General features: G+C 38.7%; 1 protein-coding gene and 1 pseudogene across 1 annotated transcript; both read left to right on the top strand.

Moving 5' to 3' along the window:
• Positions 1-287: 287 nt before the first annotated feature.
• On the top strand, positions 288-15597 carry LOC124864768 (GTPase IMAP family member 8-like). The gene is made up of 7 exons (XM_047359673.1): positions 288-385; positions 525-1247; positions 9851-10343; positions 13354-13577; positions 13661-13794; positions 13906-14578; positions 14664-15597. The coding sequence occupies exons 1-7, from the start codon at positions 358-360 to the stop codon at positions 14951-14953; spliced, it is 2565 nt and encodes an 854-aa protein (XP_047215629.1). The 5' UTR covers positions 288-357; the 3' UTR covers positions 14954-15597.
• Positions 15598-22360: 6763 nt separating this feature from the next.
• On the top strand, positions 22361-27574 carry LOC124864952 (annotated as a pseudogene).
• The last annotated feature ends 340 nt before the right edge of the window (positions 27575-27914 follow it).

Below are 27914 nucleotides of genomic sequence, written 5' to 3'. Positions count from 1 at the left end.
GTATACAACCAAAAAAATTTAAAGCAATATTCAATTCAAAGATACTTTATTGATCCCGGAGGGGATATATGAAGTTATCTTTCCTCTTGTCTTTTATTTTTATTCATACATATAATTTTTTATTATTGGTGTGTTCACTTAGTAAAGCACACAGTAATTGTTCCAAATGTGGGCTTCCGGTACCTACAGTAGACTTGTCAATCAATTCTATTCATCCATGAGATGGCGATGTTTCTCTATTTGATTTTGCGAGTATTTACTTTCGTTTCTGAATCAGAGCTAAAAAAATGGGCTTCCTGTATCAGCAGCCACATTTCTTACTTTCGTTATTTTAGAACACATCATCAAGTTAACGCGATGGGTTTTACTGATATTTCCAACTCAGGTCAGTGATCTTTATATAAAGTTCTCTAAAACGGAGTTAGAAATTAAGAAATCACATTCTGTATAGGCCTACATAGGCCATTGTGCTTATAAACAATATAAATAAATATATGTAAATAATTCATTATCTCTTTTAACAGGGCAAAGGCATAAAGCTTCAGAGTTGAGGATTGTGCTGACAGGAGGAAGAGAATCAAAAGGAAATCTATGTGGTAGAAGCTCAGTTGGAAACATCATTCTGGGTCAAAATGTTTTTGACACCAGCATGAGAACAGCTCAGAGTGAAACAAGGCAGCAGGAAGTATACGGCAGACTAGTTACAGTAGTTGATACTCCAGGGTGGTGGTGGACGGATACACAAGAAAATACACCAAAACTGGATCAGATAGAAATTCAGAATAGTGTCCATCTGTGTCCTCCAGGACCTCATGTGTTTCTTCTGGTCATTCCCGTTGATTTATATTTACCTCATTGGGTCACATCATCACTAAAGGAGCACCTGGAACTTTTCAATGCAGATGTTTTCAGTCACACCATCGTGCTGTTTGCTGCAGATGCTCCTTGTAGTGATGAAACAATAGAATCTAAAATCAGAAGAAGTCCAACCCTGCAGTGGATCCTTCAACGATGTGGAAACAGAAAACATGTTCTCAACATCAGTGACAGAGACGATGAAGATCAAGTCAAGATGCTCTTTGAGAAAATTGACACCATGGTTACAAACAATGGAGGAAGACACTGTCCTGTTGACAGACGTCAAGGAGAAGCTCTGAGGAAAGAAATTACAGATTTGTCTGAAAGAGCCTCAAGAAGGTTTGATCAAGTTCAGAAACAAAGAAGGAAACTCAAAGAGCTGATTGAAGGTAGGTTAAATTTTTTTTGTTAAAAAAGCTAATTTTCGCCCCTTAAGGGAATCTGTGTGTTATACCTTCCTTAAAAAATACTTTTAACCATCCTTTCATATAAACTCTTTTAAAACGATCAATCAAAAGTGACTAAATATTGACTCTTTTTAGGGTAAACGGTTTCTTTTTCCAACATTTGAGGACATACAATGCCCCTTACATTTTGGTTAAAACTATGAAAATTATAACTTAATTAAATATTTTTTCCACCTTTGATGTGACATACAGGTCCTTCTCAAAATATTAGCATATTGTGATAAAGTTCATTATTTTCCATAATGTAATGATGAAAATTTAACATTCATATATTTTAGATTCATTGCACACTAACTGAAATATTTCAGGTCTTTTATTGTCTTAATACGGATGATTTTGGCATACAGCTCATGAAAACCCAAAATTCCTATCTCACAAAATTAGCATATTTCATCCGACCAATAAAAGAAAAGTGTTTTTAATACAAAAAACGTCAACCTTCAAATAATCATGTACAGTTATGCACTCAATACTTGGTCGGGAATCCTTTTGCAGAAATGACTGCTTCAATGCAGCGTGGCATGGAGGCAATCAGCCTGTGGCACTGCTGAGGTCTTATGGAGGCCCAGGATGCTTCGATAGCGGCCTTTAGCTCATCCAGAGTGATGGGTCTTGAGTCTCTCAACGTTCTCTTCACAATATCCCACAGATTCTCTATAGGGTTCAGGTCAGGAGAGTTGGCAGGCCAATTGAGCACAGTGATACCATGGTCAGTAAACCATTTACCAGTGGTTTTGGCACTGTGAGCAGGTGCCAGGTCGTGCTGAAAAATGAAATCTTCATCTCCATAAAGCTTTTCAGCAGATGGAAGCATGAAGTGCTCCAAAATCTCCTGATAGCTAGCTGCATTGACCCTGCCCTTGATAAAACACAGTGGACCAACACCAGCAGCTGACACGGCACCCCAGACCATCACTGACTGTGGGTACTTGACACTGGACTTCTGGCATTTTGGCATTTCCTTCTCCCCAGTCTTCCTCCAGACTCTGGCACTTTGATTTCCGAATGACATGCAGAATTTGCTTTCATCCGAAAAAGGTACTTTGGACCACTGAGCAACAGTCCAATGCTGCTTCTCTGTAGCCCAGGTCAGGCGCTTCTGCCGCTGTTTCTGGTTCAAAAGTGGCTTGACCTGGGAAATGTGGCACCTGTAGCCCATTTCCTGCACACGCCTGTGCACGGTGGCTCTGGATGTTTCTACTCCAGACTCAGTCCACTGCTTCCGCAGGTCCCTCAAGGTCTGGAATCGGCCCTTCTCCACAATCTTCCTCAGGGTCCGGTCACCTCTTCTCGTTGTGCAGCGTTTTCTGCCACACTTTTTCCTTCCCACAGACTTCCCACTGAGGTGCCTTGATACAGCACTCTGGGAACAGCCTATTCGTTCAGAAATGTCTTTCTGTGTCTTACCCTCTTGCTTGAGGGTGTCAATAGTGGCCTTCTGGACAGCAGTCAGGTCGGCAGTCTTACCCATGATTGGGGTTTTGAGTGATGAACCAGGCTGGGAGTTTTAAAGGCCTCAGGAATCTTTTGCAGGTGTTTAGAGTTAACTCGTTGATTCAGATGATTAGGTTCATAGCTCGTTTAGAGACCCTTTTAATGATATGCTAATTTTGTGAGATAGGAATTTTGGGTTTTCATGAGCTGTATGCCAAAATCATCCGTATTAAGACAATAAAATACCTGAAATATTTCAGTTAGTGTGCAATGAATCTAAAATATATGAATGTTAAATTTTCATCATGACATTATGGAAAATAATGAACTTTATCACAATATGCTAATATTTTGAGAAGGACCTGTATATCCTGTACAATTCACATGAAAAATAGAGATGCTGGGATATAAGGGTGTTCACATTTATCGTTGCATAGGTGTGCACAACTGGCATCTTAAACTAAAACTTTGTTAAAGTACCTTTTAATTCAGTTTCAACATTTAGTCTTCCTTTGTATGAGCTCATTATCTTGTCACGTCAACATTGTCATCATTGTGAAATCAACCAGGTCTGTTCTTACAAATATCTGGGTGCAGAGATCATATTTCTTACGTAGACTCGGGGTCTTCGGCTTGACCAGAAGTGTGAATGTTTTCATTCTATCAAGCTATTTTGCAAAGTATTATCCGGTATGGCATGTCAGCGTGGTATGGTAATTTCTTTGTGAAATTAAAATCGAAACTCAGTCGTCTGGTCCAGACTGCAATAAGGGTCATAGAAGGACCTATAACTCCTTTATTAGGAGTCTGTCCTCAGCCTTGCTCACAAAGTACAGTCTGATCCCGCTCATATCCTCAAATCACTATATGAATTGTTACCATCTGGCAAACGGTACAGAGTCCCTGCTTGCAAACCTAATAGATTCAAATATTCATTTGTCCCTACCTCTATCAGATTAACAAATAAGGTAGAAATGTAGTCTGAGGATTTATTACTGTCATGTTGTGCTCTGGTCTGTTTGCTGGTTTGTTGTTCTTTGGAATGTGTGTGTTCTGGTGCAATGTGTGTTTTATTGAGCAACTGAGCGATATGTGTATTTTCTGCATTTACTGCGGTGTAAATGTGCAATTTGTGAATTTAATGTGTATTTATTGCATTTTATTCCATTCAGTTTGGTGAAATCTGATGCTTTTTTTCTGTGCCAAACATACATTTTGGAGTTGTGTCCCAACGTTTCTGTTTGGTTCTTTTAGACTATAAAACATTTGCCCTAAGGTTTTGAGAGATGTTAGCCAAGCCTAAATGTGTTTTGTTTTGTTTTTGGCAGAAAATGCTTTTGTGTTGTAACCATGTTTCTTAACCCAGACAGATGGAGAATACATCATATTGTTGCCACATGTAGAAAACAAGAAACACTTTTGGAAAGTTTGCTGTGCAATTTAGAGGTAAAATAAATTACAAGGCTGAATCTACGTGAGCATCCTAACAAAGATCTAAATGCAGAGAATCATTATCAGCTTGCGAGGAGACGCTGGAGAATTTTCCACTGCTTGATGTTGAAATACTCTGCAAAGTTATTTCATTTGTTATTTGTTTAATAGGAATTACTGTGTATTAACATTATCAGGCTACAACTGGCCTGGCTTTAGGTCTACCTGTGACACCTTTCTGGAGAGGGGCATTGACCCAGCTTCTGCTGGCAACAACTTAATGCTCACCTTCTACAGATGATCCACATAGACCTGTCTTTCAGTGTTTAACCCTTTATCTCTCCTAGATATAGCGATTGACTGAGCTTTTAATGTAACTAATTATATGTGCTCTCTTTCAGACTCTAACCTTGAAAACTGGCTCAGAGTTTATCTGTTCTTTCTTTCTAGGTAAAACGACTAAAGGAGCTACATCCATTAACAATTACTTTTCCTTCCCATAGAAAGTACTCCTGGATCAGTGCTTCTTTGTTCTCTTTGTGTCTCTGCTCTGTTCTCTCTAACTCCCAGTCGGTCGTGGCAGATGGCCGCTCACACTGAGCCTGGTTCTGCTGGAGGTTTCTTCCTGTTAAAAGGGAGTTTTTCCTCTCCACTGTCGCTACATGCATGCTCAGTATGAGGGATTGCTGCAAAGTCAACACCAGTGACTGTCCACTGTCTCTACATGCTCATCTGGGAGGAGGGAATGCTGCAAGTCACTGACTGGATGCAATCTGCTGGGTTTCCTAAGATAGAAAAACGTTTTAACCAATTTGAATAAATAACTGAATCTGACTGCACTGTTCAATGGTTAGGATTAATTGGAATGTATGTACCTGACTTCAAATCTGTATTATTCGACTAAACTGACTTTATAAAGTGCCTTGAGACAACATGTGTTGTGAATTGGTGCTATATAAATAAAACTGAATTGAATTGAACATTTTAGAAATAGAGTATCCTACCAACAGTTTAATGTGGTGGAGGTAGTGTGATGGTCTGGGCCTACTTTGCTGCTTCAGGACTTGAATAGCTTGTCATAAATGATAGAATCATTAATATTTCTCTCCACAAGAAAATCCTGAGGTAGAATGCCCTACCAAAAATGTTTGGGCTTGAGTTCGAGCTTACTTGGATTATGGGGCAGAACAATGATTATCGAAACACAAGCATGTCTACTTCTGAATGGCTATAAAAATGAAGGTTTTGGAAAATGTTAGTTCTTTTGAAAATGTCGCTGTCTAGCCCAAAGCTTTACATTGTTGAATATTTACAGACCTTCAAATTCAATCCAGAGTTCTTTGACAAGTTCTCTAAACTGCTGTATATTATGGGCATTGACTTTGACTGCATTCCTATAGCTGATTCAACATTCATGTTAATGTAAAAGATAGATGTGCTTTTGAATATTGTGAATAGCTTTGGCTTTTCCTAACAATAACAAGGGGAAATGTGCTTGATCTGATTATTTCCAAAGGCTTAAACATTGCTGATGACTGATGTTGCTCTTTCTGATCATTACTGTTTAAAAGGAACTTCAGCTCTGGGATAAACTCGTTGTAAACCTTAGATCTACAGAAATTGTTGAGTGCTGAAAACACTGTTTACTGCAGCTTTCGATCAATAATGATATCGATGAACTGTTTGCTCAACAGGAGAAAGTGAACGAAAGAACTCAAACTGAATATCAGACACAGTAAAGTGTCTCAATGTTCAGACTTCGTCCTTTATTCATTTGCTGTGGATCCTTGTTCAATTGTTTATTTTAACACCTGATTAAATAGTAAATCATAATAAATGTCTGTTTAGTATAGAATATCGCCGTTTATGAGTACCTTATTTATTTAAATTGTTTGCAAACCAAATGTTATTAAACATTTGTTTATATAGAAGTACTTTTAAAGTAAATTCACAAAACACAATTTTTTTTCTTACTAAATTTTGCACGTGACAGTGCAATTATTCCTGATTAAGAATTTTAATAGTTGCCCAGCACGTATAAATAAAGACAGATTAATAAAGCTAGACAGACGGAGATGAACAAATAGATGAGGACAGATGGAGAGAATTAAATATAAAAATTGAAAGATAAAGATAAATATATAGATATGTACATGGACTGATTCATATAGGAGTGCTTGTTCAATAACTGTTAAATTATATTGTGTTTATAATTGTATATTGATTTTTCTGTCATATTGATTGATTGCTGTTATTGATAGAAAAATTAAAATTATTACTTTTTTGTGTGTGTGTGTCGGTACAACCAAAATCCACTTTACACTCTAATGACAGAAGGAAACACATTTTAATCTAAAGTGTTTTTAAGCAGTTGAGCTGTACACGGTGTGCACTGACAGCTAGATGCTTTCTCAATATTATCAGAGACAAAGTTCAAAGTTTGCATTAGAAAAATGTCAGCTGTGCAGGAATAATCACAATTACCAACCCGAACTACTACACACCTCTTGTGACAGAGTTGTTCAGAACACAGGGAGAATGCAGCGGTCACAAAATGTCACAGAGGCTCATGAGGAACAGAGTTTCATTTTGCAACAGTAATAAAAATCTGAGCAATTCACGTTGAAAAGTCATGGATTTGTATATTGTGAGCGCAAGAACTTGCATGCTGACAAACAGCTCAGTTAGAAAAACCTAGGATGAGACATCAAATATTCACAATTTTGTGGCTAGTTGCTGTAACTCCTTTTCTTTTTTTCAATCTCAGCCTAAAACATTTCTACGTTCGGACTCATAATAAATGTCTTAGATATCACAAAAACATTTGAACCAAATGTTTACTAAATTTAGAGACATCTATGAACCATTTAGACACTGTTTAGATGTGATTCAACAAGAAAATCCTCAGTGGGTTAGGTTCAGTTTGGCTCAGGAGGTTCTGGTGCTTGAAAAAAATCTGTAAACTGAAGCAGCCGACTGTACCTACAAAGACCTTTGAGACTTTTAGCTGTTTGGTTAATGCTGCAAAAAACACTAAAACACAGAAGTATATCTTAAGATGTGGATCACAATCAAACTTGTGGGAATGTCTCTGCTGTCCCGAGGGAGGTTGGAGACATGGAATCTGAATGGACCATGTTCAGGACCTTCATTGTGGATGCGGCTTCCAGGAGCTGTAGTCTAAAGTTTATGGGTGCCTATATAGATGGGAACCAGAGTACCAGCTGGTGGATAGCAGTGGTGATGGAAGCCATCATGGTGAAGAGGGAGGCCTTTAAGGCCTGGTTGTCCTTGGAGACTCCAGAAGGAGCTGACTGGTACCAGATGAACCGAAGGACTGTGGCTTCTGTGGTGACGGAAGCAAATATTCGGGCATGGGAGGAATTTTGAGAGGCTATGGAGAGACACCTTAGGTTGGTTTCAAGGACATTCTGGAAAACAATTCAGCGACTCAGAAGAGGATACAGGGTCCATCCCAAGCTGTGTGTTATTTGGGGGGAGTTTACTGTAGATCCAGACTGAGGATATCGTTGAGTGGCAGGAGAACTTTGAGGGTCTCATTAATCTGGTCACTCTGTCCTCCATGCGGGAGATCCTGAAGACGTGGGACAATGTTATTCCCTCACTGTGTCAGAGTTTGCTCCCCAACAGCAGGGTGCCAGGTATGGATGAGATTCAGCCTAAGATGCTGAAGGCTCTGGACATTGTGGGCTTGTCAGGGTTAACATATGTCATCAATGTTGCATGGAGGATCACTGTTGGAGAGGCAGACTGTGGTCCTTTTTATAAGAAAAGGGACCAGAAAGTGTGTTCCAATTGAGGAATCACACCGCTCAGTCTAACTGGGAAAGCTTACTCTGTTGTATTGGACAGAAGGCTCCGACAGTCAAACCTTGGATCCAGAAGAAATGTGGCCTGGCCCTGTAACAGTGGACCAGATCTATACACTAGTGGAATGGGTAATGGGAATATGCTTCTCCGGTTTCGTCTTTGCTTTCCACAGATGATGTGGTTCGCTTGGCTTCTTCAAACCATGACCTCCAGCATGCAAGGGAGCCGTTCCCTGTTAATGAGCATGGAGGATGTCACTGGAAAGAAGGATGTCTGCAGCTTCTTCCTGGATCTGTTGCCCACACGATGGATGGATGGATGGATGGATGGATGGATGGATGGATGGATGGATGGATGGATCTTCTGTGTATGCCAACTGTTTTACTCACGGTTTTTAACATATGGCGACACACTTCCTGTTTCCTCTTTTTCAACATTTCTTCTTCCATTATTTACAAACTTACCACCAATGAAATGTATAAAAACAAGATGATTTGTGGTTGTTTGGTTTTTGGTTTCGGGTTTTTTCTTTATGTTTTTCACATTTAAGGTTTTGAATCGTTCTTCTGTTTGTAATCCTGGTCATGCTTTAGTTTTTGTATTCATGTTTTGCCAAGTTTGGTTTTTGGATCTGGTTTTGCTTTAGTTTCATGTTTTTCTAGTTTCTGTTAGTTTGTACTCATGAGTCTCTGTTTTGCTCCAGCCACGTTTTGTTCTGTCTGTCATTATCTTTATTTGGTTCACCTGCTCCAAGCTAATCTGCCTCCTTACTCCACCTGGTTCACACTTCATATATACATCCATTATGCATCGTGGAAACATTTTCAATTCATGCTCATGTCATGCTGTTCACGCTGAGCCTGTCTTGCCAGCCTGCCTATGTCAGTTTTGCCTGTGCGTTTATTGTTTTGGTTTCTGCCTCCTAGTGTGTGAGTTTTTTGTTATTAAATCTTTTTCCACTTACCATCATGCTGCCTGCTAGTCTGCATTCTGGGTTCGTCTGTTGCGCAAGCCCTAACAGAACCATGGCGAAAAAGGTGAAAATGTCAAAACAAAAAGGCTAACAATGCCCAAAATGTTGCAATAAACATAGTGTAAGCACTCCAAAACTCTCCTAAAAAATTCTTATACTAATATTTACAACACCAAAATATTACTTACACAAAGAAGAGGGAACTGGTGTATTAGCTAAAACACCATCAAAACATCACCATATTACTGAGGACATTTTTCTCTCATTCTTCACTTGTCCTCTACACAATCAATCCCACAGCAACTACATTAATGACCGTATATCAATGTAAAGCTCAATTTGTCAGCTTTCAGAATCTGTTAAAATCACATCACCAGAATGAAAAGTTCTGCTAATTTGAATTATGCATGTCCTTTTCTGTTGTCTGCGTTAGGGCAGGCTTAATGGGCTTAATGGGTTGTGAAATCTTAAAGCACTGTACATATCTATTGATCAATCGATCAGAAATATAGTCTAACTTTGTTTCTCTGGCCCCCCAAGCCCCAACATATTTCTTTTTCTTAGTGAATCTGTACAGGATATCAATCAAATTTAAGATGGAAAAACTTTCAAAATGACCATTCATGGCCCCACATTTTTAAGTCTCAAAAACACATTCTTTGCCTGAATGTTTTTTTTTATTTTTTTTTTATCCTAGACTGTTTTACACAAAACCAGCAGTCCAATCTGGTGATTCATATCCTGTTTTGTTTTACATCCCTTTGATGTTTCTGTATTTTTTTATAAGGTTTGTATTCTGAATGTACCACATTGTTTTATTAATTAGATCATGTATATTTGGTTTAATTTTCTTTAGGTGGAAAACCCCCACCAGAGCATCTAAGACTGGTTTTAATTGGTGCAGAGTGTGAAGGCAAGAGCTCAGCCGGCAACACCATTTTAGGAAAGACTGCATTCGTTGTTAATAATAATGGCAACAGAACCACACACTGTGAAATAAGCCACAGTGTGGTAGAAGGAAGGTGGCTCACAGTGGTAGATTCTCCTGGATGGTTCTACATCAACAGCCTTCAGGACACCAGCGAGATGGATAAACTGGAAATAGAGGACAGCATGGACCTTTGCTTACCTGGACCACATGCTGTGCTGCTTGTGATAAGCCTTGAAACAGCAATCCATGCATCATATCTGAGAGCTGTCCAGGAACACATGAGTCTGTTTGGAGAAGAAATCTGGAAACACACTCTGGTTCTGTTCACCATGAGTGACTGGCTGGGAGTGAAGACTGTGGAAGACCGTATAGAGAGTGAGGAAGGTCTGCAGTGGATCGTGAACAAGTGTGGGAACAGGTATGTAGCGTGAGCAGGCCATGTTAAATTATATTAATGTACATAACTAAATCAGTCTCATAATATATCAAAAAATAGTCCGAAGAAGGAATTCATCCCTTCTGATTGAGAAATCTCCACCAGATATTTAATTTAGAATCAGGAAGTTTTGTATCTTGGAGGATTAAGATTTATTTACATTGAAATGATTACACTTCAATTAAAATGGAATGATTATGAGAAATATAATTGGGAACTGGAAACAGCATTGGGAATGTTACACACTAAGGTGTATTTACTAATGAATTAATTAAACCAAATAGAAAAACATTAACACTAATTATGCTGAACAAAAGCTCCTACCAAGGGGAAAAATTATGACTAAAATTTGAGCAGCAGAGTACATTGAATAGCAATTGTATTTTCAGTATAAATGTGGACAATGTCAAGGGCTGCTCGGGTGCAATATTTGGTAGAATATTGTATTTCAAGTGTCATGTATTCATGCTCTGAATGCCGGTAATATATTTTGTTAGTTGGATGGACTGAGTTTCCTTGATGCCCAAACCTAAAGTATATTTTTATTAGCTGAGATGCTTAATGCTAAAGGAGAATGGTGCAGATATTGGGATTTGGATGAATAGTTAGGTAAATGTGGCAAAATGTTAACTGATGCGCCATTGCAATATTCTGCTTCAGTTTCACATTTGCATGTTCTTTTCTGAAAACTGAGTGCTTTAATTCAGTTCAGTTTTATTTACCGGTATATAGCGCCAATTCACAACACATGTCGTCTCACATTATAAAGTCAGTTTAGTCGAATAATACAGATTTCAAGTCAGGTATATCCATTCCAATTAATCCTAACTATCAAACAGTGCAGTCAGATTCAGTTTATTATTCAAATTGGATAAAAAGTTTTTCTGTCTAAGGAAACCCAGCAGATTGCATCGAGTCAGAGATTTGTAGCATTCACTCCTCCTGGATGAGCATGTAGAGACAGTGGACAGTCGCTTGCATTGACTTTGCAGCAATCCCTCATACTGAGCATCCTTTACTTTGGCTCTGATTGCTGTTTACCTTCTCAAAACCAGTTTGCATTTCTGCTCCAATTGTTTTGTGAACTCAGTCCCTCTCAACTGAAGGGATAGTCTGCTTCAGCTTCGAAAACTGCTCTGTATACCTAGAGGAGAGATTGGTAGCTGTCAGCCCATACAGAGGTCTTTTAAATATCTCCTCCCACTTTGGATTCAAAACTGGGTTGAACACAAGAGAAAGTGAGTTAGCAACTCAGTTACTGCACTCAAAGTAACTAGTTACTAGGCAAAGTAACTATTCCGTTACTTTTTAGCATCTAAAATGATGATACAAGTTGCTGACCAGAAAAATCAAGCCTTTTCTGTTTGCACGGTGTAAGATAGTTGGAGCTCCCGCTGGCCACAGCTGGGCTCAGGTTGTTAGCCCGAGTGTTGTGGAAGGGTGAGACGATGCGAGGTGCTTCATAAGGTTGGAGTTGCTGGTCACGGACTTGGATCATTTCTTTGTTCCCAGACATAACTTTCAAATCACATGCACATTTTTGCCTTTAACTTCAGCGAATGTGAAATATTGCCTATACAGTGCCTTGCGAAAGTATTCGGCCCCCTTGAACTTTTCAACCTCTCTCCACATTTCAGGCTTCAAACATAAAGATATAAAATTCAAATTTTTTGTGAAAAGTCAACAACAAGTGGGACACAATTGTGAAGTGGAATGAAATTTATTGGATGTGTCAAACTTGTTTAACAAATAAAAAACTGAAAAGATCCAAAACATAAAGTCAAATCTACAATGGAATGGTTCACAAATAAACGTATCCAGGTGTTGGAATGGCCTAGTCAAAGTCCAGACCTGAATCCAATCGAGAATCTGTGGAAAGAGCTGAAGACTGCTGTTCACAAACGCTCTCCATCCAACCTCACTGAGCTCGAGCTGTTTTGCAAGGAAGAATGGGCAAGAATTTCAGTCTCTTAATGTGCAAAACTGATAGACAAACCCCAAGCGACTTGCAGCAGTAATTGCAGCAAAGGGTGACGCTACAAAGTATTAACGCATTAATATTGCACACAACACTTTTCACTTATTTATTTGCTAAAAACGTTTGACACATCCAATAAATTTCATTCCACTTCACGATTGTGTCCCACTTGTTGTTGATTCTTCACAAAAAATTAGAATTTTATATCTTTATGTTTGAAGCCTGAAATGTGGCAAGAGGTTGAAAAGTTAAAGGGGGCCGAATACTTTTGCAAGGCACTGTACTTCCAGCTTTCGAAACGCTGCCTTTGAATTTACAAGACTCCCCTCCATTGTCATGTTTCTCTCTTGCTGTTGGTTTTCTCTGTCTGTGTGGTGAAAACCAGCTTACCTGATGCCTTCTCAGCCAATCTGCGTCACGTATGCCGCTTTTTGTCCGTGCCCCCTTCCCTCACTCCCCCACCTCCTGCTTTTTCCTTGGAGAGCTTTAAAAACACTCACTGCAGCTGCGGGAGAAAAGGAGAAAAGCAGATCTCTCCGCAGCAGCAGACTGTGCTCTTATTAAACCCCGCTTACTAAGTTGTAGTAACAAGTCGCATTACGTTGTAAACATCATAATGGCGTTACAGAAATGAGAAAAGTAATTAGTTAGATTATTCTGTTACTGAAAAAGTATTCAGCAGTGTAAGCTCAAGGAGAGGAGATGTCACGATGGGCTGCTCAAGTGCTTCGTATTTCTTAGTTTGACACTTTAATCAGTGAACTATGATTAGTTCTCTTTTAAAGCTTTTGGATTTTTTAATTAGCAAAATAAAATTGTCTATCAGTAAAATTTGACATATATTGACAACTATTGAGAAAAACAACTCTTTTTCATCATGTTATAAAAACATTGTAGAGATTTACGGCCACCACCTGCGTGGGATAAGATGACTAGATCAAAAAGGTCATTTTCAAGGGACCTGTAGGACAGTAGTTGTTTACATTACGTCTGCTGTGGCTGTGTGCACTACAGGTATCATGTCCTGAACAACATGAATCACAGTGATAAGACTCAGGTAAAGGAGCTCCTTGAGAAGATTGAAGAGATGTGGGCAGGAAATAAAGATCCTTACTATGAAGTGGACCTGGACCGAGCTGCACAGATAGAAGCCAAGAAAGAGGCTGGAGACAAGATGGCCAGAAGGTTGAAGAAGATCAATGAGAGACAGTCAAGAGTCCTGAAGGAGCTTAATGGAGGTAGACACAAAACCTCTGACATTTTATGATACAAAGCAATGTTTTCATTTTCAGACAAAATGTAACTCTGCAATTTATTGCAGGTGAGGAAAGTCCAGTCACTGACATCAGGATTGTTCTTGTTGGCCAAAAATGTTCAGGAAAAAGTAGAGCTGGAAACATGATCCTTTTCAATAATTTATTTGATCTCAGTTTCAACATGAGTCGGCTGAAGAAGGTAACCATGTATGCTGCCTGATCAGAAATATTTTACAGTTTAACAGTCAGAGTGGACACTGCATTTCTGTAAAGTATTTAAAATCATAGTTTTTGTTTTTCATCACTTCAGAACTACCAAGATCAGAGAGAAACCTCAACATGTGTAAAACATGAAGGAAACTTTAATGGAGTAAAGGTCTCTGTTGTTGAAACACCAGGCTGGTTCACAGACACAACATCACCAGACTGGATCAAAGGTGAAGTTCTCCACAGTGTCTCCATGTGTCCTCCAGGACCTCATGTTTTTCTCCTGGTTGTTCCGATCTCCAGAGCTTTCACAGAGAAAGATCTCAAAGCTCTGGTGGAGGTCTTAATGCCATTAACAGAGAGAGTGTGGAGACACTGCATGGTGCTGTTTACCTGGGGAGACTGGCTCAATGACTTCCCTGTAGAGAACTACATCGCCAGAGAGGGCAAGGAGCTCCAGGAGCTTCTGGAGAAGTGTGGAAACAGATACCATGTTCTAAACCCCATTCAAATCAGTGGTTCTATTGAAGTCAAAAAGCTACTACAAAAATTGATTGACATAGTAACTCAAAACAAGGGATGCTTCACAACTGAAGACAAACAAAAGACATTTCAGGTACAACCTTGGCAAAAACAGCTAATAGAAGAGGAATGGAACAGGAGAGCACAGGAGCTGGTAGAGCGAATCTTGAAGGTTTTAGCAAAGGAACCAGAGGAGCCAACAGTCCCTTCTAAAAGGATGACAAATAGCATGAATGAATTTTACATCCCAGACAGTAAGTTTACTTTGATTTAAAAATATATTTATTCACAGTTGCATGCTGTGTTCTAATTAATGACATGTTTCATTTTCTGTTTCAGTGAGCAGAGATGTTGCCTCAGAATATGGCAGCATTTCAGAGTTCAGGAGAGGACGAGCACATGACCATGTCACTGAATGGCTGACTAACAGGGAGAGGCAGTCTGAGATCAGCTCTGGGATTAGTAGCATTTGTTTGTCAGCTACTTCTATGGAAAAGTTTGAACGTTCGCCTATAAATAAACATTCGCCAAAAAATAGTTCATTCTCTCAAAACAATAAAGAAGATTCTGTGAGCATAATCTCATACCCAACAAGAATTACAGGAAGTCCTGTTAGTCCAAACAATTAAGGCAGAAAAATCTGACAAAACCTGTGAACCACACAGGATGTAACATGAAAATACACCAAGAAAGAAATCCACAAAATGTGACATTAATGTTTGATATCTGACCGTTAATTCTCATCTTTCAAAAAACACAACTGTTGCATGTTTATAATATTGTTACAAAAAAACTGGTTAGTTGGTTGGTTAATGTTTTGCATTATTAAAGTTTCAGAGAGGGACATTAAAACAGATCCAATAACCCTATAATCAAGAATCCCAAACTTACATTATGGGTACATTTAAATATTACAAAAAGATTAATATTTTTTGTCACTTGTTTCAGAAAATAAACTTTATATTCTATATATTCATTACAAATACACTCTAAGAAATAATTCGCTCTATGTGTAATAAATCGTTATTTCAGTTTCACTTTCAGAAACTTCTGAACTTAACAATATAATTTTTTTTTAGATGTATCTTTATATAGGCTACATGGTGATTTTTCTAGGGTCATGTACTTTGTTTTCACAATATTTAAAGACATTTACACCAAGCTATTAAAATTAAAGTTAATGTATTAAAAACAAATTAATGAAAGCTTCCTTTTAAATTCAAATCAGAATCAGAATCAGCTTTATTGCCAAGTTCGTACATACAAACAAGGAATTTGACTCCGGTACACTTTGCTCTTTTGTTCTGTTTTTGCATTACAGAATATACATATTTACAATTTACAATGTACAATACACACATATCTAATAGAAAAGGTGCATTTGCAGCATCTGTATGCTGTTGTTCTGTACTCTATTGAATGTTCAACAGAGAAACAGCCTGGGGGAAGAAACTGTCTCTGTGGCGGCTGGTTTTAGTAAACAGTGCTCTGTAGCGGCGGCCTGAAGGTAAAACTCTAAACAGTTTATGTGCAGGGTGTGTGGGGTCTGCAGCTCTTTTCTTGACCCTAGACCTGTATAAGTCCTGGATGGAGGGAAGGTCAGCCCTGATTATTCTCTCTGCATTCCTGATTATTCTTTGCAGTCTGGACCTGTCCTGTTTTGTGGATGAGCCAAACCACACTGAGATGGATGAAGACAGGACAGATTGAATGATGGCAGTGTAGAAGATGACCAGCAGCTCCTGTGGAAGGTTGAACTTCTTGAGTTGCCTCAGGAAGTACAGTCTCTGTTGGGCCTTCTTTCGAACAGTGTCTATGTGTGAAGACCATCTCAGGTCCTCAGAGATGGTGGTTCCTAAGAACCTGAAGTGGTCTACAGCTGCTACGGTGTTGTTGAGGATGGTGAGGGGGGTGTACGGGGGTGGTATTCTCCGAAGGTCCACCACCATTTCCACAGTCTTGAGTGGGTTCAGTTCAAGGTAGTTCTGACCGCACCAGTGTACCAACCGATCCACCTGCTGTCTGTATGCAGACTCATCACCGTCCTGGATCAGTCCAATGACAGTGGTGTCGTCTGCAAACTTAAGGAGTTTCACGGACGAGTCTGATGAGGTGCAGTCATTTGTGTACAGGGAGAAGAGGAGTGGGGATAGAACACACCCCTGGGGGGCACCAGTACTTATTGATCTGGATCGGGAGAAGATGCTCCCCAGTCTCACCTGCTGCTGTCGGTCCGTCAGGAAGCTGTTGATCCACTGACAGGTGGAGGCTGGGACGTTGTGCTGGGTGAGCTTCTGGTGGAGGATGTCTGGTATGATGGTGTTGAAGGCCGAGCTGAAGTCTACAAACAGGATCCTGGCGTACGTCCCTGGGCGGTCGAGGTGTTGCAGGATGAAGTGTAGACCTAAGTTAACAGCATCATCTGCCGACCTGTTTGCTCGGTAAGCAAATTGCAGGGGGTCCAGCAGGGGGCCTGTGATGTCTTTCAGGTGCTTCAGCACCAGCCGCTCAAAGGATTTCATGACCACAGACGTCGGTTCTGTGTCAGTATTTGGTAATGTACTATTCTTTATTATTTCTGTGTTATAAATTTATGTCTGAAATACCAAACCCAACAATGCAAATGACCTGATGGCCACTATCAAAGCAACCTGGCCTTCCATTACACCTCAGTTGATCCACAGGCTGATCGCCTCCATGCCACGCTGCATTGATGCCGTAATTTATGCAAGTGGAGGACCAACCAAGTATTGAGTGCATAGAAAAGAACATACTTTTTAGAAACCTGACATCTAATCTAACCTTTATCTAACATTCTAATGTGCAATTTAAAGTTTTTGAGTTGGACGACATTAATGCCTGAAAGAAAGCACCAAAGTCAGTTTATTGTGAAGAAATCAGATTTTTGTTTATTCCCACAGCAGCTTCTTTTTTGGGTGCCAGTTTCAGTCTGGCCTGATCACATTGAGGATGAGAAGAAAGCTTAAGATGGATCGTAGATGGACTGATGACAGAATCAAAGACAAATGGAATAGTTTAAGTGTGGATGATTTAAAAGGAAAGTCTTTAGCTAATTACAAAACTCTTTGACCAGGTGAATATGTAGGAGCTGGTAAACATTTACAATTGAAGATTCTTTTATTTTCAACAGATGCTCTTTCGAGGGCCAGTTTAGTTTTGTTCTTTGGCAATGGCGGAGATGAAATCTGACTGAGAAAATGATGGGATCTGGGAAAAAAACGAGAAGAGTCAGTTGGTAACCCAGAGAACCCTCAAAAGGAGAAAGACCAGATGATGTGGAGGTGTGAGTTATGAGCATGTTTGATCCATGAAAGGTGTTGACTCCAGGTGACTGGGTTTGATGGGAACTTTTACAGAAACATATTTAACCACGACCTTTTCAAAGGAGGCCACCAGAAATACCAACATAGTAGACCAATAGTCTGTTTAACTCCAGGATGGCAGGAGAAATTTGATATGTGAGCCCAGTGAATGAGATCAGCTCTGAGATCAGCTCTAGGATTGACAGCATTTGTTCCTTAAACACTTATATAGAAAACATTGAAAGTTATTAAATGGCAGTAGATCAACCAACAAATAGTTCTTTCAATAAAAAAGAAAGTGGATCTTCTAAACATGTTAAACTTCACAAAGATTCAACGCAGAAGTTCTTATTAAAACAAAAGCCAAAAATGTCACGAAAACTAACTTAAATAAACAGGAAACAACAGGCAAGTAATATTCAAGCAGTTGCAATAATTTGTGAAATCTAAGCATAATTTGAATCAATTAAGAAGCATAAGTGTTGCAATGCCTGTAATATTAAGACTGCTTCAGGTCTCATAACAATTTATAATGTGTTTTTCTTCAAATGGTCTGTTTTGTATAATTTCTTGTGTCATAAATGGATAAATTATGTCATACTGTTTTATCATTCAAAGATGTTTCACATTTTTCTGTTCTTATCCATATCCGTTTTTGGTTTCCGTGCATGGATGGAAGTTAATAGGTGATCTTTACTTCAGTGCAATGACTACCTCCTGTATGTCTGTATAATACTGTAAAAACTACAGGTATATTACCAACCCAAATGTTGGCCTGAACTGCATATCTTCACTGTTAGTTTTCGAGAACGTGATAAAAAATATAAACCTGTAGATGAATGTGTGGAAGGTTAAAGATTGATTCAGGAAAAATACTACACTCGTCAGCACTTCATTATTAACAGATACAGTATTTTCTATAATTGGTCAGGTCAATGAAAAAATTAGATACTGGTGAAGCTGGTTCCAAGTTTATATGTTAAAGAAAGATGATTATTTTGATTTGACATATTTTTATGTTTCATTGTGCTCTATAAATGTAAGTATCCAGCTGCTGATTAATTCAATAAATGATGTCTTAAAAACAGGAAGATTTCAATATCTTGTTTAAATGAAAGTGTGCATATTCCTCAGCTTCCTGCTGTTTCCTTCTGCTTGTGGTTCATCATGTTTCCAGGGGTAAAAATTAACTCCTAAAGTCAGTTCAGTTCGAATTCAGTTTAAATGCATTGTCAAGTATGAGTTGCAGTAGAACATAATTAGTGCAATAAAACTGCAATAAAATCTGCACTATTGCACACTTAAATTGTAATTTAAGAAATAGTAAAGGACAAGTACAAAATAAAACATGTTAAGACGATCAAAGTCACTTAAATATTAGTAAAAACCATCGAAATAGCATTACAGTAAAAAGGCCACAGTGCTTTTAAGTGTAATCTATTAGACTTTGGATGCAAAAATCAACCAGTGTGACTGCAAGACTTAAATAGGTGTAGATTGATTAAATGAATGAAAGCATGCACTTTTTACAGCCTGTCCTAAAAGCTTACCTCCTGTCTGGATGGTAGATCCACGTGTGAGTGGGATGGTCGGGGTCAGCGCTGATCTTCATTTCCTTCCTTTTACAGTCCTGTCTCTAGAGGTCATGGATGGCTAACAGTTGTGTTGATCTGATCTCCAGTAATGTATAACTATAACTGGGTTTAGGGGGTATATGTTGAAATAGTAGTCTCATAAATCACAGAAAGTTTTTACTTGAACACCAAATCCTGCATCGTCTTTTCCACCTAAGGCTCCTGAGACATAATTTGTGGTTAAAGGGTCTGAATTAATGTCCCAGGTGGTTGGTTCTGCTTTGGGTTGAAATGTTTGTGACTCCCCGATGTTCGTGGCTTGTTATCAGCTGGTGTTTAAACCACCAGTTAGAAGCTAATGTGAGGTCCATCAACCAGAAACCTTTATGGAAAAACCAGCCACATTTAGGCCAGGGGAAACCACTCACCCCATTAAGTCGAACTTTAATGTGTCTGCTTACTTTGGAAATTACTTACAACAGCATTTGCTTCGAAATTAGTAAAGTAAGTTCGTCTTTGGACCGGAGTCTTTAAAAAAGAAACTGCTTAGTCAGTCACTTAACCTGGATGGCATTAAATTGACCTCCAGTAATAAAGTAAAAAACCTTGGTGTTATTTTTGACCAGGACATGTCATTTAAATCCCATATTAAACAGGTTTCTAGGATTTCCTTCTTTCACCTCCGGAACATTGCCAAAATTAGAAATATCCTATCCAGGAGTGACGCTGAAAAACTAGTCCATGCATTTGTTACTTCAAGGCTGGACTATTGTAATTCTTTACTATCAGGATGTCCACAAAATGCAGTTAAAAGCCTTCAGCTGATTCAAAATGCTGCAGCAAGAGTTCTGATGAAAATTAAAAAGAGAGATCATATGTCTCCTATTTTAGCTTCCCTTCATTGGCTCCCTGTTAAATCCAGAATATAATTTAAAATTCTCCTCCTCACATATAAAGCCCTTAATGATTTAGCTCCATCATACATCAGAGATCTGATTGTTCCATATGTTCCTAACAGAGCACTTTGTTCTCAGACTGCAGGTTTACTGGTGGTTCCTAGAGTCTCTAGAAGTAGAATGGGAGGCAGATCCTTTAGTTATCAGGCTCCTCTCCTGTGGAACCAGCTTCCAGCTTTAGTCCGTGAGGCAGACACCCTGTCTACTTTTAAGGCTAGGCTTAAAACTTTCCTTTTTGATAAAGCTTATAGTTAGAGTGGCTTAGTTTATCAGGGAGGGAGCCTTCCTCCCTCCCTGTTGGGTGGAGTAAGGGGGAGTCAGGTTTAGCCTAAACTGGCTCAGTTATGGTTGAGGTGCAAACACACCCTCCATTTCTGCTACCTGTATGACCCCTTCTCTTTTCCAATGGTTATAATCAGTCTGACAGAGAGAGGTATCCCAATCATTGTGGTTTTTAATATAACAATGACCATCAGTGGGACCCTTTGTGAGGTGTCTTGAGACGACATTGTTGTAAATAAGTGCCGTTTAACTAAATAATCTGAACTGAAACTATCTGTGTAATTATGCTGCTATAGGCTTAGGCTGCTGGAGGACATAATGACCATTTTCACCCTCTTCGCTACATTCTTACACTACTCTCCAATTTTGCATTATTTGCTGTTATTTCAGTTTTTAACTTTATGTTTTCCCTCTTTTCTCTTTCTAGAAGCTACACCTGGCCTGACTCTGTGACACCTTTCTGGAGAGGGGAATCGTCCGAGCTTTTGCTGGCAACAACTTAATGCTCACCCTCTACCAATGATCCACACAGCCCTGTCTTTTAGTGTTTAACCCTTTCTCTCTCCTTGACTGAGCTTTTACTGAAACTAATTATATGTGCTCTCTTTCAGACTCTAACCTTGAAAACTGGCTCAGAGTTTATCTGTTCTTTCTTTCTAGGTGAAACGACTAAAGGAGCTACATCCATTAACATTTACTTTTCCTTCCCATAGAAAGCACTCCTGGATCAGTGCTTCTTAGTTCTCTTTGTGTCTCTGCTCTGTTCTCTCAAACCCCCAGTCGGTCGTGACAGATGGCCGCTCACACTGAGCCTGGTTCTGCTGGAGGTTTCTTCCTGTTAAAAGGGAGTTTTTCCTCTCCACTGTCGCTACATGCATGCTCACTATGAGGGATTGCTGCAAAGTCAATGCCAGTGACTGTCCACTGTCTCTACATGCTCATCCGGGAGGAGTGAATGCTGCAAGTCACTGACTGGATGCAATCTGCTGGGTTTCCTTAGACAGAAAAACTTTTTATCCAATTTGAATAAATAACTGAATCTGACTGCACTGTTCAATTGTTAGGATTAATTGGAATGTATGTACCTGACTGTTGTGAAGTGCCTTGAGACAACATGTGTTGTGAATTGGCGCTATATAAATAAAACTGAATTGAATTGAATTGAAATGAATAAGTTCTCTTTCCTTTTGGATTTGTTCTGATGGATTTGTTTCATTCTCTTTTTATTAATACAGTTCTTTGTTGAGCTTAGTTTTATTTCTGGTAATCACAGTAGGCATATTTATTCTAGTCGTCTAGTAAAATAATGTGAAAAAGAAACAGCAAACTTACATGAAAGTTCAGGAGAAAAAGACATAAAGGATAGTAACGGAGTTCAGGCAGGAGAACGAAAGAAACCAGCAAAGAACACTGAAAACTAAACAGCTTAAAGAGTGAAGAGAAAGACAGGTGAGGATAATTAGGAGAAGATAAGATGCATGGAGAGAGCTGAGGAAGATGAGAGTAATGAGCAGAATCAGACACAGGGGACACAGGGAGGAGATCTAAATATAACAAAGGACAAGAGTAAAATAAGAAACAAGTAATCAACAGGATGAACTAAAATGGCAATACCAAGAGAATATAACCACAGGGAAATAAAGAAACAAGAAACTCAAAAACACCTGACCCAGCAGGATAATGACAGGAAAGCTATTTATATACATAACTCTGGAGAAGTGTTTGAATAGATACCATGTTCTAAACCCCTATCATTCTGATGATCCTGTTCAAATTAAAGAGCGGTTCCAAAACATTATTGATATGGTAAAACAAAACAAAGGAGGTTGCAGCTTCAGACAAACAATGCAATTTCAGAAACTCCTTTGTAAGAAAAACAACATGCACTTTCAGAAGAGGAAATGAACAGAAGAGAACAGGAGCTGATAGAGCGAATGATGAAAGCTCCAGCAAAAGAACCCGAGAAACCAAAAGTTCCCTCTGTGAATGTGGCAAATAGCATGGATCAGTTTTATATTCCAAACAGTAAGTTTAACTTGGTGAAGAATTAATCGCTGATTGATTGCGCTGTTCTTCAGAATAACACACTTCATCTTCTGTTTCAGTGAGCAGAGATGTTCCCTCAGAGTTTAGGAAACAAGGAGCACATGACAATGTTGCTGAATGGCTGAGCAACAGAGAGAAGCAGTCTGAGATCAGCTCTGGCATTGGCAGCATTTGTTCCTCAAACACGTATATGGAAGGTATGGATGAAAGTCTCATAATGGCAGCAAATCAGTCAACAAGCAGTTCTGTTACTGAAAGGATCCTCTGAAATAGTTCCCATTCATCACTAAGATTTAACGCAGGAACTGTTTTTAAAGCATAAGTAGCTCAACAATGTGATGAAAAGTAACTTCAGTTTTAGAGTAAGAACTGATTTACTGATGTCTGTTTCTTTAAATACATCATAAAGATGATCTTTTGTTCAGTGCAGTGACTGTATGCTGTATAGAATAGAATAGAATAGAATAGAATAGAAGAATAGAATAGAATAGAATAGAATAGAATAGAATAGAATAGAATAGAATAGAATAGAATAGAATAGAATAGAATAGAATAGAATAGAATAGAATAGACTTGTTTATGTGGGTGTTGTGTGTCTCCCTCAGTGGGAATATTCAGGTGTTTCAGCAGCAAAGTGAAAAGCAAATGAAAGCATGCAGATAACAGAAATAAGAATAAGAGACTGTACAATAAGGGCAAATTTACAGCATATGTAAAATGCTGTAAGGTTATTAAAAACAGCATAATAACATCGAAAGAAATGTGCAACTGAGTAGAATAAATTAAAAAAAGAGCAAATAACCGCAGGGATTTAAACACTTGTTAAGTTTGTTGGGAGCAGTGATGGTTATAAAGTCTAACAGCTGCTGGGAGGAAGGATCTGCGATAACGCTACTTTGTGCACCTAGGACGCAGCAGCCTGTCACTGAACGAGCTCTCCAGCTCTGCAACAGCTTCATTCATGTGGTGGGAGACATTGTCAATGCAGATGTTATAGTTGCTAGAGCCCGTCTGTCTCCCACTACCTGCACTGGGACCAGGGGGCATCCTAGGACAGAGCTGACCGTCCTGATGAATGTGTTATTGTCTGGTTAATACACTAAAAACTACAGTTTTTAGTACATTTGATTGCAGAGCAGCTGCAATAGCAGAATCTCATAACATATTTTAGATCCGTTTTCTACATGAAGACATTGTTATTGGTTTATTATTAAAATTGTTTAATGTAAATTTCATACCGATATATAGTATTTCAGGATTTAATTAGACAGAGCAAATCTTTCAAAATTAGTAAATAATGAAGTTGTTTTTCCTTTAGGATTTTTCCCAATGGAATTTATTTGTATTGATAAATCTATTTCCTTCCTGAATTGTTCGTCTTTAGTTATATAATATAGTTAATATAATATAGGTCAGTTATGTAATGTGGTTACTTTTGGTGGCCAAAGTATACCTGTAGTTACTCTAGTTGTTCAGCAGATGTCTGACTGTGTTTAACTGTAACAATCAACCATCATCCCTCAATAACAGCCAGCATTTACTTTCATGTAGGAACAGGTTTTGTTAGAACAGACAACCAGCAGAAAAGTCAGCAGAGTGAAGCTAATGAAATGGCTGCTGATATTTCCAACTCAGGTCAGTGATCTCTTTATAAAACTTTGACAAAATTTGATCAGATCTTGGATTCTCCTTTTTTAAACTCTTATTATAATGACTGAATATGTTGGATTCAGAGACTGACTTTAGAGAGGAGTTGGGAGTTAGACAAAAATTACTCCCTCTGCTTTTCAAGATTTTATTATACTAGGTTTTTGATGTTGTGTGAATGTTATTAATAATTACTTAATTTTATCATTGCTCCAACAAGAATATATTGTTGAATTAAAAAGTACAGTCTGTGATTGCCTAAACAATGTGTTTGTAAACTGTATGCAGATGATGCCTTGCCTCTCTTAACAGCGCAAAGCCACCCTGCTGCAGAGTTGAGGATTGTGTTGATAGGAGGACGAGAACTAAATGGAAGTCTCAGTGGTAGAAGTTCAGCTGGAAACATCATTCTGGGTCAAAATGTTTTTGACACCAGAAGAAGAACAGCTCAGAGTGAAGCGAAGCAGCAGGAAGTATTCGGCAGACTAGTTACAGTAGTTGATACTCCAGGCTGTTGGTGGGGTTATCAACAAGAAGACACGCCAAAACTGGATCAGATGGAAGTCCAGAACAGTATCCAGCTGTGTCCTCCAGGACCTCATGTGTTTCTTCTGGTCATTCCTGTTGGTTTATATCTACCTCAGCGGGTAAAATCATCACTAAAAGAGCACCTGGAACTTTTCAATGCAGATGTTTTCAGTCACACCATCTTGCTATTCACTGCAGACGATCCATGTAGTGACGAAACAATAGAATCTAATATCAGAAGAAGTCCAACCCTGCAGTGGATCCTTCAACATTGTGGAAACAGAAAACATGTTCTCAACATCAGTGACAGAGAAGATAGAGATCACGTCAAGATGCGTTTTGAGAAAATTGAGATCATGGTTGCAAACAATGGAGGAAGACACTACTGTCCTATGGACAGACGTCAAGGAGAATCTCTGAGGAAAGAAATGACAGATTTGGCTGAAAGAGCCTCAAGAAGGTTTGATCAAGTTCAGAAACAAAGAAGGAAACTCGAAGAGCTGATTGAAGGTAGGTTACAAATTAAACAGCTACTTTATAGAAGGTTGAAACAAATTTATTCTAGCCTTTTGAACTCTGCTTTTCATCCTTTGTTTCCTACAGTAGCTTGTTACCAACATAAGCTACTAAATCTATTATGTCAAATTTGCAAAAATCATTCCCAGTAATACATGATATAGAATCAATGTTTGTTTTTTTCAAATTGTAATCCTTATTTGACCATCTATCAAAATTACTGGTAATGTATAGCAACAATAAATAAATACAAACTTTTGAACTCTGTCTTATTTTTATTTTTATTTTCAAATCTGTTTCACACAACCCCAAACAATCCAATTTCATATTCAGTAAAAAAAATTTGGGGTTGTGAAGTTTTGTTTAAGCTATTTCAATTAATGTATTGAGAGTATTATATAAAAACAGATTGTGTCATTAGTTGTATCATTTAGAATTCAATTTTATTTTCTTCAGATGCAAAGTCCGCATCAGAACATTCAAGACTGGTGTTAGTTGGTGCAAAGTGGGCAGGCAAGAGCTCAACTGGAAACAGCATACTGCAAAAAAATGCATTTAATGTTAACAACAATGGTAGAATAACGCACTGTGAAATAAGTCAGTGTGGTTGAAGGAAGGCGGCACACAGTGGTAGATTCTCCTGGATGGTTCTACATCAACACCCTTCAGGACACCAATGAAATGGATAAACTGGAAATAGAGAACAGTGTGTATCTGTGTCCTCCAGGACCCCATGCAGTGATGCTGGTTGTTCATCTGGCAGCTGCTATGAACACATCATATCTGAGATCTGTTCAGGAACATATGAGTCTGTTTAGAGAAGACGTCTGGAAACACACACTTGTTCTGTTCACCAGAGGAGACTGGTTAGGAGTGAAGACTGTGGAGGAGCGTATAGAGAGTGAAGAAGGTCTGCAGTGGATAGTGAACAAGTGTGGGAACAGGTATCATGTCCTGAACAACATGGATCACAGTGATAAGACTCAGGTAAAGGAGCTCCTTGAGAAGATTGAAGAGATGTGGGCAGGAAATAAAGATCCTTACTATGAAGTGGACCTGGACCGAGCTGCACAGATAGAAGCCAAGAAAGAGGCTGGAGACAAGATGGCCAGAAGATTGAAGAAGATCAATGAGAGACAGTCAAGAGTCCTGAAAGAGGTGCTTAAAGGTTAGCTTACATTTTGGATATTTTATGATTCATCAAAGCAGTGTTATAATTATTAAGATAAATAATTCTGGTATTTTTTTTTTACAGGTGATAGACATCCAGTCACTGACATCAGGATTGTTCTTGTTGGACAAAAATGTTCAGGGAAAAGTAAAGCTGGAAACATGATCCTTTTCAGTAATTTATTTGATCTCAGTTTCAACATGAGTTGGTTGAAAAAGGTAACCATGTATTCTGCCTAATCAGAAACATTTTACAGTTTAACAGCCAAAGTGGACATTTCCGTGAAGAATTTCAAATCATAGTTTTTGTTTTTCATCATTTCAGAACTACCAAGATCAGAAAAGATCTCCAACATGTGTGAAACATGAAGGAAACTTTGATGGAGTAAAAGTCTCTTTTGTTGAAACACCAGGTTGGTTCACAGGCCCAACACCACCAGACTGGATCAAAGGTGAAGTTCTCCACAGTGTCTCCATGTGTTCTCCAGGACCTCATGTTTTTCTCCTGGTTGTTCCGATCTCCAGAGCTTTCACAGAGAAAGATCTCAGAGCTCTGGTGGAGGTCTTGAAACCATTAACAGACAGAGTGTGGAGACACTGAATGGTGCTGTTTACCTGGGGAGACTGGCTCCATGACCTCCCTGTAGAGAACTACATCGACAGAGAGGTCAAGGAGCTCCAGGAGCTTCTGGAGAAGTGTGGAAACAGATACCATGTTCTCAACCTCTATCATTCTGATGATCGTGTTCACGTCAAAGAGCTGTTCCAAAAAATTATTGACATGGTAAAACTAAACAAGGGATGTTTCACAGCTAAAGCCAAACAAAAGAAATTTCAGAAATTCCCTTTGCAAGAAAAGCAGATAGAAGAGGAATGGAGCAGGAGAGAACAGGAACTGATAGAGCGAGTGATGAACGCTTTAGCAAAGGAACCAGAGGAACCAACAGTACCTTCTCTGAAGATGGCAAATAGCATGAATGAGCTTTACATTCCAGACAATAAGTTTAATATAGTGAATAATTACCTGCTGAGTTACTGTTGATTATATGCACTGTTCTTCAGAATAACACACTCCATCTTCTCTTTCAGTGAGCAGAGATGTTGCCTCAGGATATGGGAGCATTTCAGAGTTTAGAAATCAACGAGCACATGACAATGTTGCTGATTAGTTGAGCAAAGGAGTGAGACAGACTGAGACTGTACAGTAAGGGTGAATTTACAGCATAAGGAAAAATACTGTACTGTTATTAAAAACAGCATAATAAGATTTAAAGAAATGTGCAACTGAGTAGAATAAATTAAAAAAAACTGTGCAAATAACAGCAGGGATTTAAACACTTATTAAGTTTGTTGGGAGCAGTGATGGTTATAAAGTCACAACAGCTGCTGGGAGGAAGGATCTGTGATAAAACTCCTTTGTGCACATAGGATGCAGCAGCCTGTCACTAAAGGAGCTCTCCAGCTCCCCATTTTAGATCATTTTTTCTACATGAAGACTTTTTGTTATTAATTAAAATTGTTTCATTTCAATTTTCTACCACTATGTAC

Source organism: Girardinichthys multiradiatus, chromosome Y (assembly GCF_021462225.1).
Source record: "Girardinichthys multiradiatus isolate DD_20200921_A chromosome Y, DD_fGirMul_XY1, whole genome shotgun sequence".
Classification (NCBI taxonomy): domain Eukaryota; kingdom Metazoa; phylum Chordata; class Actinopteri; order Cyprinodontiformes; family Goodeidae; genus Girardinichthys; species Girardinichthys multiradiatus.
This window is presented reverse-complemented; position numbering and strand designations above follow the sequence as displayed.